This window comes from Lampris incognitus, chromosome 11 (genome assembly GCF_029633865.1).
Source record: "Lampris incognitus isolate fLamInc1 chromosome 11, fLamInc1.hap2, whole genome shotgun sequence".
NCBI lineage: Eukaryota > Metazoa > Chordata > Actinopteri > Lampriformes > Lampridae > Lampris > Lampris incognitus.
Window position 1 is genome coordinate 59702630 of NC_079221.1, and position 13921 is coordinate 59716550.

General features: G+C 44.5%; 1 protein-coding gene across 2 annotated transcripts in view; it reads left to right on the forward strand.

The window, feature by feature from the left end:
- dnajc10 (DnaJ (Hsp40) homolog, subfamily C, member 10) overlaps nucleotides 1-13921 on the forward strand; it is a 180212-nt gene that overhangs the window by 128426 nt on the left and 37865 nt on the right. For both annotated transcript variants that reach the window (XM_056289401.1, XM_056289402.1), the window contains exons 18-20: nucleotides 2018-2078; nucleotides 3062-3156; nucleotides 13304-13437. In XM_056289401.1, the coding sequence (XP_056145376.1) occupies nucleotides 2018-2078; nucleotides 3062-3156; nucleotides 13304-13437 (290 nt within the window). The remainder of the gene's footprint in view (nucleotides 1-2017; nucleotides 2079-3061; nucleotides 3157-13303; nucleotides 13438-13921) is intronic.

Sequence of the window (13921 nt, forward strand, 5' to 3'; positions counted from 1 at the left end):
CTAGTAATACTTGTTTATTCATGTTCGGTGTCCGGTGTCAGTAATACTTGCTTATTCATGTTCGGTGCCAGTAATACTTGTTTATTCATGTTCGGTGTTCGGCGCCAGTAATACGTGTTTATTCATGTTCGGTGCCAGTAATACGTGTTTATTCATGTTCGGTGCCAGTAATACTTGTTTATTCATGTTCGATGTCAGTAATACTTGTTTATTCATGTTCGGTGCCAGTAATACGTGTTTATTCATGTTCGGTGTTCGGCGCTAGTAATACTTGTTTATTCATGTTCGGTGTTTGATGCCAGTGAATGGCTCTCCTTCATAAGGTGTACGTGTATTATTGAACTATGACGAGGCTTATACTACGATAATGGCATAAATTGATCAGAAAAAGACAACTAAGGGTGTGCGGGTAGCGTAGCGGTCTATTCCATTGCCTACCAACACGGGAATCGCCGGTTCGAATCCCCATGTTGCCTCCGGCTTGGTCGGACGTCCCTACAGACGCAATTGGCTGTGTCTGCGGGTGGGAAGCCAGATGTGGGTGTTTGTCCTGGTCACCGCACTAGCGCCTCCTGTGGTCAGTCGGGGCGCCTGTTCGGGGGAGGGGAAACTAGGGGGAATAGCGTGATCCTCCCACGTGCTACGTCCCTCTGGAGAAAAGGGGGGGAAAGCCCCCCCCCAAAAGACAATTAAATCGTTAATCATGGTTATTTGTATGACAATTAGTCGCCAACTACAATGTCATGGTCGTGACAGCCCAGTTGTGACCAGGGGGTGATGGGTCTGCAGTGATGTTGCCTGCCTGTTTTCTGGCTCTGGAGGTGTACAAGTCCTGAATGGAGGGCAGGTTGGCACCAGTGATTTTCTCTGCAGACTTAACTGTCCATTGTCGTCTGTCCCTGCCCTGTCTGGTGGCTGAACCATGCTGTGTGAAGTCCCCTTCTGCTTCAAGAGCTCCACTCTAATCCCAGTACCCAAGAAACCCCGTATCACAGGATTAAATGACGACAGGCCTGTTGCCCTAAAGTCTGTGGTCATGAAATCCTTTGAGGAAAAAAAATTATCTTTCTTGCGCTTTTACTGTAGCACTGTTTTTGCTCTTAGATGCTTGTATAGATGCACTTATGACCTCTGATGACTAGCAGTTCTACTGATTTCCTGCGTTAAATGATGCACTTATTGTCAGTCGCTTTGGATAAAAGCATCGGCTAAATGACTGTAATGTAATGTAATGTAATGTAATGTGTTGGCCCACCTGAAGGAAATCACCGGCCCCCTGCTCGACCCCCTGTAGTTGGCCTACTGAGTAAACAGGTCAGTGAATGATGCAATTAACATGGGATTGCACTACATCTTCCAACACCTCGGCTCCCCGGGGACGTATGCAAGGGTCCTGTTTGTGGACTTCAGCTCAGCGTTCAATACCATCATCCCAGATATCCTCGAACGCTCACTGTACCAGCCCCCATCTGCCAGTGATTAAAAACTTCCTGACAGACAGGAGGCGGCTGGTGAGGCTGTAGAATGTCACTTCCAGTACCTGGACAATCAGCACTGGCATCCCCCAGGGATGTGTACTGTCCCCTCTACTCTTCTCCCTCTACACAAATGACTGCACCTCAGGTGACCCGTCTGTTAAACTCCAGAGGTTTGCGGACGACACAGCCATCATTGGCTTTATCCAGGATGGTGACGAGTCTGCATATAGACAGGAGGTTGATCAGCTGGCACTCTGGTGTGGCCATAACAACCTGCAGCTGAACACACTGAAAACTGTGGACATGACACTGAGAGAGCCATGAAACTAGAGTCACATTCCATGTATGTGCAAACATACATGGCCAATACACATGACTGATTCTGGTTCTGGTTCTGTCTATTGGAGTCTTGTTCTGTCTGTTCGCATGCCTGTCTGTCTGGGTTTTTGTGTATCTCCGTGTGAGCATCAGTGTGTCACAGTGTGTGTCTGACTCTCTTCATATGTGTGTGTGTGTGTTCTGTCTCCCATTACCTACAGGACCTTGTTAATCCATCGGTATTTGTTTTAGACCCTCACACCTTCCAAGAGAAAGTTAAAGGTAAGCCCACAAGCACATGAGCAATCTCTCTCTCTCTCTGTCTCTCTCTCTCTCTCACGCACACACGTCCCTCTATTCAAGTGTAATTAAACATGTCAACATGCCTTTTATCCTGAAGAAACATAAACTTCTCTCAGTGGAAAACAAAACAGCTTTCATGTTGCCACCCTGCTGCACCACCCTGACTATTGATGCAGCACCAAACAGATCTCAATAGTCTGACATTTGTGTGCAGAAACTAACAAAAGATTACAAACTGGTAAACCTTCATCTCTATGCCTCTGTTTTTAGAGACACACACCCTTTCTCCAACTCCCTCTCCACCCATCAAATCTGCATTTTTCACAGTATGTGCAGGACAAAGACAAATGAAACAACGTGTTATGTTACCCTTTAATCACACATCACTTCTGCCAGTATCCAGCCACTAGCCACTCATTCTGGTAGTGACCACGACTTCAGAATCATTCAGGTTTTATTTGTCATGTAGGTTTGCACACACATGGGGTGTGACTCCAGTTTCATGGCTCTCAGTGCCCTTAACACAGAAGAACAACACAACAATCTTCACATATATACACAAGGACTGACTTACACAGATGAAATAAGAGGTGATAAGGTGCAGTGGTGCAGAGAATATATCAGAGATGCTGAACTAGATGTCAGCAGGTTACTTGCATACATGCCTGAGGTAGGTGGACATGACAGAGTGGACCAGTATATGTACAGTGTACAGTATATACAACTGTACATTGTACACTGTAACTGTAGTTGGTACTACTTAACCAGTATAAACCATTATCTTGTTGTATGTAACCAGTATTAGCCACTATTTGATCCTATGTAACTACTATTAACAGTTTTGCCTCACTTGTGTCATTAATATTGTGGTGCTATAGAGCTGAGAGCATTGTTAGGTTGCATTCTGTTGTGGTCATTTTTATTAGTTTTATGTGTACTGGTTTTATGTGTTGTGCTTCCAGGTAGAGCTACAGGGCAGATCTGGATGGTGGATTTCTACGCTCCCTGGTGTGGCCCCTGTCAGGCCCTGCTGCCAGAGTGGAGACGTATGGCCAGGGTACAACACAGGCAACACACACACGTTACCCACACTATACACAAACTATATACAGACTTAATAAATGCAGTCTGTATGCCTCCTCCCGCTCCATGCCAGTGGGGTAAACAATGCTGAGTTTGCAAAAGAAAGCACTAGAAAAGCGGTCATCTATACATCTTTGAAATAGGATAAAAGTATTAAATACATTGAAAGAAAATGTAGAATACAAGATGCTGAAAGGTTGAGCATGGGGCATTTTGTATGGCAAACAAACTTAAAAACCCAGAATTGAACATTTATTATAAACAGACAAGGAGAGGCAGTCAGAGAGGTGGACTTTATGCAAGTTGTCCAACCAACACCTGTGCAACCTCTTCCAGAAGTGTGTGTGTGCAGTCAACACTTCATCTTAAGTACTCAAGATTCTCTAAAAGCCTGGAAGGGAAATCACATTTAATGGACTATTCAATCTACTACTATTACTACTACTACTTTCGGCTGCTCCCGTTAGGGGTCGCCACCGCGGATCATCCGTTTCCATCTCTTCCTGTCCTCTGCATCTTCCTCTGTCACACCAGCCACCTGCATGTCTTCCCTCACCACATCCATAAACCTCTTTGGCCTTCCTCTTCTCTTCTTCCCTGGCAACTTCATATTCAGCATCCTTCTCCCAATATCCCCAGCATCTCTCCTCCACACATGTCCAAATCATCTCAGTCTTGCCTCTCTTGCTTTGTCTCCAAACTGTCCAACCTGAGATGTCCCTCTAATATACTAGTTCCTAATCCTGCCCTTCTTCGTCACTCCCAGTGAAAATCTTAGCATCGTCAACTCTGCCACCTCCAGCTCCTCCTCCTGTCTTTTCATCAGTGCCACTGTCTCCAAACCATATAACATAGCTGGTCTCACCACCATCTTGTAAACTTTCCCTTTAACTCTTGCTGGTACCCTTCTGTCACACATCACTCCTGACACTCTTCTCCACCCACTCCACCCTGCCTGCACTCTCTTCTTCACCTCTCTCCTGCACTCCCCATTACTTTGGACAGTTCACCCCAAGTATTTAATCTCATACGCCTTCGTCCCCTCCACTCCTTGCATCCTGACCATTCCACTGTCCTCCCTCTCGTTCACGCATAGGTATTCCATCTTCCTCCTTCTGGCTTTCATTCCTCTTCTCTCCAGTGCATGCCTCCCGCTCTCCAGGCTCTCCTCAACCTGCACCCTACTCTCGCTACAGATCACGATGTCATCCGCAAACATCATACTCCATAGAGACTCCTGTCTGATCTCGTCCGTCAACCTGTCCATCACCATTGCAAACAAGACAGGGCTCAGAGCCAATCCTTAATCCCACCTCCACCTTGAACCCATCTGTCATTCCAACCACACACCTCACCGCTGTCACACTGCCCTCATACATATCCTGCACCACTCCTACATACTTCTCTGCCACTCCCGACTTTCTCATACAATACCACACCTCCTCTCTCGGCACCCTGTCACATGCTTTCTCTAAATCCACAAAGACACAATGTAACTCCTTCTGACCTTCTCTATACTTCTCCATCAACATTCTCAAAACACGTCACATCTGTGGTGCTCTTTTGTGGCATGAAACCATACTGCTGCTCGCTGATCATCACCTCTCCTCTTAACCTAGCTTCTATTACTCTTTCCCATATCTTCATGCTGTGGCTGATCAACTTTATACCTCTGTAGTTGCTACAGTTCTGCACATCACCCTTGTTCTGGAAAATCGGTACCAGTATGCTTCTTCTCCACTCCTCAGGCATCCTCTCACTTTACAAGATTGTGTTAAACAATCTAGTTAAAAACGCCACTAACATCTCTCCTAAACATCTCCATGCCTCCACAGGTATGTCATCAGGACCAACTGCCTTTCCACTCTTTTTTTTTTTTTATTTATTTCTGATTTTTCCCAATTTAGTGGCCAATTGATCCCTATTTTAATTCAAACACCCACCCTCGTATTGCATGCGTTCGCCAACTGCATCTCTCCGGCCGGCAGTCTCGAAGGAAAGCGCCTCCCCACTTTCGTGACAAGGCGAATCCAAGACGAACCACTGTTTTTCCGACACACACAGAGACGCATTCACATGACGAACACAAGCCGACTCCGCCCCCCTCCCGAAGACAGCGTTGCCAATGATTGCTGCTTCATCGAGTCCGGCCATAGTCGGATCTGACGAGACCGGGGCGCGAACCCCGGTCCCCAGTGGGCAACTGCATCGACACCAAGCCGATGCTTAGACCGCTACGCCACCGTGGACACGCCTTTCCACTCTTCATCCTCTTCATAGCTGCCCTCTCTTCCTCCTTGTTAATCCACTGCACTTCCTGATTCACTATCCCCACATCATCCAACCTTCTGTCTCATTTTCTTCATTCATCAGCCCCTCAAAGTACTCCTTCCACCTTCTCAACACACTCGCCTCGCCTGTCAGCACATTTCCATCTCTATCCTTGATCGCCTGAACCTGCTGCACATCCTTCCCAGCTCGGTCCCTGTCTAGACAATAGTTACAAGTCCTTTTCTCCTTCTTTAGTGTCTAACCTCTCATACAACTCACCATACGCCTTTTCCTTTGCCTTTACCACCTCTGTCTTCGCTTTACGCTGCATCTCCTTGTACTCCCATCTACTTTCTTCATCTCTCTGACTATCCCACTTCTTCTTTGCCAACCTCTTCCTCTGTATACTTTGCTGTACTTCCTCATCCCACCACCATGTCTCCTTGTCTTTCTTCTTCTGTCCAGATGACACACCAAGTACCTTCCGAGCTGTCTCCCTCACTATTTCTGCAGTGCTTGCCCAGCCATCTGGCAACTCTTCACTACCACCCAGTGCCTGTCTTAACTCCTGCCTGAACTCCACACAACAGTCTTCCTTCTTCAACTTCCACCATTTGATCTTTGGCTCTGCCTTCACTCTCTTCCCCTTCTTGGTCTCCACTCATCCTACAGACCAACATCTGATGCCGCCTAGCTACGTTCTCCCCTGTCACCACCTTGCAGTCATCCAATCCCTTTCAGATCGCGCCTTCTACATAAGATAGAGTCCACCTGTGTGCACTTTCCTCCACTCTTATACATCACCCTGTGTTCCTCCCTCTTCTTTAAATATGTATTCACCACAGCCATTTCCATCCTTTTCATGAAATCCACCACCATATGTCCTTCCACATGTCTCTCCTTGATACCATACCTACCCATCACCTCCTCATCACCTCTGTTTCCTTCACCAACGTGTCCATTGAAGTCCGCTCCAATCACCACTTTCTCCTCCTTGGGTACTCTCTCCACCACTTCATCGAACTCACTCCAGAATTCTTCTTTCTCTTAAATCTCACACCCAACTTGTGGGGCATATGCGCTGATAACATTCAGCAATACACCTTCAATTTCCAGCTTCATACTCATCACTCTGTCTGACACTCTCTTCACCTCCAGCACACTCTTGACATACTCTTCCTTCAGAATTACCCCCACCCCATTTCTCCTCCAATTCGCACCATGGTAGAAGAGTTTGAACCCACCTCCGATGCCCTTGGCTTTACTTCCTCCCACCTGGTCTCTTGTACACACAGTATACCTAACTTTATTCTCTCCGTCATATCAGCCAGCTCTCTCCCTTTACCAGTCATAGTGCCAACATTCAAAGTTCTGAGTCTCACCTCCACACTCCTACCCTTTCTCCTCTCTCACTGCCTCTGGATATGTCTTCCCGATGTCCTTCTCTTTTGCCCAATAGTAGCATAGTTTCCACTGGCACCCTGCTAGCCAACAGCACCGGTGGCAGTCGTTGGTAACCCAGGCCTCGACCGATCCAGTATGGACATCTGATTTATGATCCACACATTTGATTTGGCAAAGATTTTACGCCACATGCCCTTCCTGACGCAACCCTTCCCATTTATCCGGGCTTGGGACTGGCACTAAGAATATCAAACATATATCCAAACTAAACAAAAAACATCACTGTCCAAGGGAACGAGCGCCAGCCAGGATGACTGTCAGAACTGCTAGTCTGTGGGGGCTAGCATTTAGCTTAGCCTGCCCCGCTTCTGCATCTTGTCATACTGCCCTCGGTGCATCTTCCTCGGGTGCAGCTCCAGGCAGGGGCTGTGGTCATTGGGCCCACCAGACGCAGCAGACCAGGCTCCCCCAGCTGATCCAACACCAGCTCTCCTAGCACCAGTCAATGCCAGGCGAGGCCACCGCCCTTGGTGTTATCAGAACTGCCGGTCTGCATGGGCTAGCAGTTAGCATAGTCTGCCCCACTTCCACATCCTGTCAGACCACCCTCGGTGTTGCCTCCTCGGTCGCAGCTCCAGGCAGGGCCGTGGTCCCTGGGCCCACAGGATGCAGCAGACCAAGCTCTCCCAGGCATCAAACAAAGACAAAAGTTAAACGCAGATGTGGACAAAGACACTGCATGGACGGTACTGGGTGAGGCCGCTTCCCACACCATAAGGGGGAAAACCAATAACAACCAATGCAACATTGGCAACAAATCAGTGTATTGCTTTTCGTGCATATGGAGTTAGAGTTGAGCAGTGCTCAAGATGTTAAATAAGCTGCTAGCTAGCTTACGCTACAATTTCTCAATCCTTTTTTTCTGAGTAACAAAACATTGACCCATACATGTTATACATCAATGTATTTCCATTTTATCATTTCAATATTTATTGCATTCATTTCTAAGTAGTAATAATGTGATGATTGATCAATCAATGCATTCATGAGGTCTTTACTAAACTCTTTCAGATGTGTGCCGATTGTTGCCAGTTACCTTCCCTCTGGAAAACTTCCACTTTAATCCCTAATCTGAAATCAAAAAATTCCAGAGAACTAAATGAGTTCAGACCTGTTGCACTTACATCACTTGCGATGAAAAGCTTTGAGGAAATTTTAAAGGATGAAGTTGTCTCCCTAGTTGATGGCAAATTTGACCCCTTGTAGTTTGCTTATCACGCTTGCAAGGGTGTGGAGGATGCAAAACTCTTTATCCTTGACAGAGTATATAAGCACCTGGAGAAACCCAAGTCTCATGTGAGACATCTATTTGCTGACTTCTCTTCGGCTTTCAACAAGATGCAACCTCACATTTTGATCAAGTGGCTTGTTTCTTATTTTAATTTACCTGATCGGCTTTTAAACTTTTTAACAGACAGAACCCAGCAGATTTTAGTTAATGGAGTCATGTCCCATGTCCTGGTCTCAAACGGGCTCACCGCAAGGTTGCATTCTTTCCCCCCTGCTTTTTATTGTGTATACAGTCAGCCGCAGGTCTTCTAAAGAGGGTGGCTACCTGGTGAAATTCTCTGGGGATACTGCACTTTTGTCTCTTCTTCAGGGCTCAGTCAGATCATGGTTGTGCCCTCCCTACCTGCCTTTGTTGATTGGTGCAATGATAACTTCCTTGACCTTAATGTGCCAAAAACTAAGGAACTTATCATTGATTTTAGGAGGAACAGTGATAAACCCAGAGCTAGCACTATACATGGCGAGGATGTTCTAATTATTGACACTTATAAGTACTTGGGAACTGTGTTCGACTCCAAACTCAAGTTTGATGTGAACACAGATTCGATTGTCAAGCATGGACAACAAAGAATTCACTTACTGCGGAAGTTTAACTCCTTTAATGTGTGTAACATCATCTTGTGTATTTTCTACCAGTCATTTACTGAAAGTCTTTGAACTTGTTCCTCTATTTGTTGGTTTACTGGGTTGTGTGTGAAGGACAGGAACAGCCTAGACAGTCTGGTTTAAATTGTTCCTCTATTTCTTGGTTTACTGGGTTGTGTGTGAAGGACAGGAACAGTCTAGACCAGTGGTTCTCAACCTTTTTGGGGTCCTGGACCCCCTGCGTATTTTTTATCTACCCTGAGGACCCCTCCACCTGATCTTGGGGGAGGGGGGTTGCAATTTGATAGAAACAGTAGAAACTGCATTTTAAATTGCATTATAGCATTTATTCACTCTTTGGGGCAAAAATAAGAGCTTTCAGTTGTAACTTAGATATAGTTAACAAAACAGAATTCTTATGAAGTAACTTTCAGATATATGTAACAAAACAGAATATGTATTCAGTAACTTTCAGATATATGTAACAACAGAATTTTTATGCAGTAACTTTTAACAATGCAAACGGGAGCGAGATCTCTTATTAAAATACAATAAATTACACTTGTGAAACAGATGTAATTAGAGAAAAAAGTCCTGTTACCCTTTATGGTTTAGGTAGATAAAGGTTTCAGTCACATTTGAGTAAAATAATCCTATTTCTATAAATGTCATAGGATCTTTTTTTTAAAGATATTTTATTTTCACGGACCCCTTGCAATTACACCACGGACCACTAGGGGTCCGCGGACCCCCGGTTGAGAAACACTGGTCTAGACAGTCTGGTTTAATTGTTCCTCTATTTGTTGGTTTACTGGGTTGTGTGTGAACGACAGGAACATTCTGGTTTAACTTGTCCCTCTATTTGTTAGTTTACTGGGTTGTGTGTGAAGGACAGAAACAGCCTAGACAGTCTGGTTTAACTTGTTCCTGTATTTGTTGGTTTACTGGGTTGTGTGTGAAGGACAGGAACAGTCTAGACAGTCTGGTTTAATTGTTCCTCTATTTGTTGGTTTACTGGGTTGTGTGTGAAGGACAGGAACAGTCAAGACAGTCTGGTTTAACTTGTTCCTCTATTTGTTGGTTTACTGGGGTGTGTGTGAAGGACAGGAACAGCCTCAACAGTCTGGTTTAACTTATTCTCTATTTGTTGGTTTACTGGATTGTGTGTGAAGGACAGGACCAATCTAGACAGTCTGGCTTAACTTGTTCCTCTATTTCTTGGTTTACTGGGTTGTGCGTGAAGGACAGGAACAGTCTAGACAGTCTGGTTCAGGTCTGCTCCAGGATAACCGGAGTCCAGCAGAGAGACTTGTGCCCCCTCTGGGAGAAATGTGTGGCCCAGAAAGCAAAAGGAATTATACCAATCTGACCACGTCCTGTCCAGTCAATTCACTGTAATGCTGTCAGGCCAGCGTTATAAAGTGCCCCCTAGGAAAACAAATTGCTACTCTAAGTCCTTCATTCCTTCTGCTATCAGGTTGTTAAATGCCGAGGGTAGTCATTTTAAATGAATGCTTTATTTTGTTTTACACCATAGTAGTTGGTTTATACCTTGTGTGTTTTACACCACAGTAGTTGGTTTATACCTTGTGTGTTTTACACCACAGTAGTTGGTTTATACCTTGTGTGTTGGTCACATGGCTTGTGGGTCTGTACGTTCACTGACTGTAGTGGTGGAATGTGACGTGCAATGCAACTTATTTATTTATTCTATTCTTTTTACTTATGTGAATTGCTATCCTTCGTCTGGTCCTCGTGTGGCTCTGCATGCATGGCCACACGAGGGCGCCAGTTTACATCTCTTGTGCACGTACTGATCTGTCTGTTGTTTCTTGACATACTACTGATTGCCGCTTGTCTGTGAGTTTGTGTATGGTCTGGGCAGATTGTGGAACTGAATTGCCCTTCTGGGATAAAAGAAGGGTGAATCTGAATATGTCAGTTATCATATAGAAGAAAATTAATTCAGTACTGACAGTGGTTACTTTTTATGAATCGATCATGAAATTATCATTAGTTGCAGCACAGTCGCCAAATACAACACAGTACACCCACACACACACACTACACATATATACACAGGCAGTACACACCATACACACGTGTCATATGCACATTATATTGTGCCACACATTATTGCTGCACAGTGGCCCAGTTGCCAGCACTGTTGCCTCACAGCAACAAGGTCCTGGGTTCGAACCCCAGGCCGTCCTAGGTCCTCTCTGTGTGGCGTTTGCATGTTCTCCCTGTGTGTGCGTGGGTTTCCTCCGGGTGCTCTGGTTTCTTCCCACCATAAAAAGACATGCGTGTTAGGGTTGATTCCCCGGGAGCTGCAGCTGCCCCCTGCTGCCCCCTGCTGCTGTACAGTAGGATGTTACATGCAGAACACATTCCCTGTAACCTGTACGACGACAAAACAAAGTGGCTTTCTTCTTCTTTTCTTCTCTACTACTACTACTTCTACTACTTCTACTACTACTACTTCTTTTGGCTGCTCCCGTTAGGGGTCGCCACAGCGGATCTCCTTCTTTTCTTCTAATACTCAAAAAACACATGCAGTATATATAAGGTATACACATACAGTATACACATGCAGTATACATGAGGCATACATACATTAACATACATATGAATTTTATACCCCTGACCCAAGTTATTTTACTCTGTATATGTACAACACACACCTGCTACATGTGAACATGATAACTTGCATTCTATGTACACACTGTACATGCACACACTGTACATGCACACACTGTACATGTACACGTTGTATATGTACACCGTGCAGCAATAATGTACATGTACACGCTGTACATGTGTACATGTATTTACACGGTGTACATGCACACGCTGAACATGCACACGCTGTACATGTACACGCTGTACATGCATATGGTGTACGTGTACATGTTGTACATGCACTTCATGTACACACCAGTCACTGTTACTTTTCATGCGAGAACAGAACACACACACACACACACACACACACACACACACACACACACACACACACACACACTGTCCCCAACTGGTTTTTCTACTTTCTTCTTCTTATTATTATTATTGGTATACTTATAATTATTATTATTATATTACATTATCTTATATTTATTATTATTGTTGTTGTTGTTATATTTATTATTATTATATTTATAATTTATTATTCTTTATTTTTACTTGTAAACGTTTGAACTACAAACGTTTGGACTGACACAGATTTACTATCTGTCGCAATTGTTGAGATTTAGAGGCGTTGTGAACGCAGCCCATAAATGACGAGATGACACAAATGTTCGTTGACAATGTATTTCCTCCTGTACACAAGCTAACATTAGCTGTTTCCAAACTGTACATGAGCTAACATAAGCTGGTCGTTTGGTTGACTGATACACAGCTAGCTGTACACACAGCTTGCTGAACACCAGCGTGCCGAATGACGAGATGCTGACCACGGCTGTGGGACCATACACGTGCTGTACACGTGCTGTACACGTGCAGTACTGAGCTGTGATGAGTTGTGATGAAGCTGTAATGAAGCTGTGATGAAGCTATAATGAGCTGTGATGAAGCTGTAATGAAGCTATAATGAGCTGTGATGAAGCTGTGATGAGCTGTGATGAAGCTGTAATGAGCTGTGATGAAGCTGTAATGAAGCTGTAATGAGCTGTGATGAAGCTGTAATGAGCTGTGATGAAGCTGTGATGAAGCTGTAATGAAGCTGTAATGAGCTGTGATGAAGCTGTAATGAAGCTGTGATGAAGCTGTAATGAAGCTATAATGAGCTGTGATGAAGCTGTAATGAAGCTGTGATGAAGCTGTAATGAAGCTGTGATGAAGCTGTGATGAAGCTGGTTCAACCTGCATGAACATACATACATTTCCATTTAGTTCAATTACCACGTGCACCACGCACTTATAGATTTTTCTTAACATCAGATTAGTAGATATTTACTCGGCATTCGCAGAAATATACTAACGTTACCGAATACAATTTACAATGCGTCAAATGGTATTCACATCGCTAATAAGAAAACAAACAATATTATCGGCATTTTACATGCGTTGTCATAACAACACAATAGCTACTGCTATTAGCTCAGTCTGGCGATTATACAAGAATCTACCGAGCTCATTTAGCTTTGTACAAACATTCAAACTCGATCTAACATTTGTATATAATACTCGGAATCCACATACAATTACAAAACAGTGTACTTACAACGTTTCCACTTTATCGCATTTAATTAACCGTTGTATTGTTCGGGAGCTCAACTCCACGCAACCATGTGCTTCGTTTCTTTGCACCGTTCTGAATCGCCTGCGCTGCATGATGACGTCATCTATGCGCCTCATATTACTGAGATTGGTGCCTCCATGGCTCCACCTGCTGGCCAGGCGGGCATACAATTATCCAGACTACTGTACATAACTTACACTGCTACTTTTTTTTACTTTTTGTGTTTTTCTACATTCTTGTTTTGTCTGTGTCTATCCTGTCTCTCTAGCTGGTCTCGGGTTTGGTCCTTGTTGGGTCAGTGGATTGTCAGAGGCACCATTCTTTCTGTCAGAGCCAGGGGGTGAGAGCGTACCCTGAAATCCGTCTGTACCCCCACTTTACCCAGCGACCAGACAGCTACATGTATGTACCTCCACACACACTATACCCTACATGTATGTACCCCCACAAACACGCTAATCTGCATGTATGTACTCCCCCACACACTATACCTTACATGTATGTACCCCCACACACACTATAACCTACATGTATTTACCCCCACTTTACCCAACGACCAGATAACTACATGTATGTACCCCCACAAACACAATAACCTACATTTATGTACCCCCACAAACACTATAACCTACATGTATGTACTTCCACAAACACTATAATCTACATGTATGTACCCCCACAAACTCTCTAATCTGCATGTATCTACCCCCACAAACACTATACATTACATATGTGTACCCCCACACACACTATACCCTACATGTATGGACCCCCACAAACACTGGAACCTACATGTATGTACCCCCACAAACATTCTAATTTGCATGTATGTACCCCCACAAACCCTCTAATCTGCATATATGTACCCCCACAAACACTCTAATCT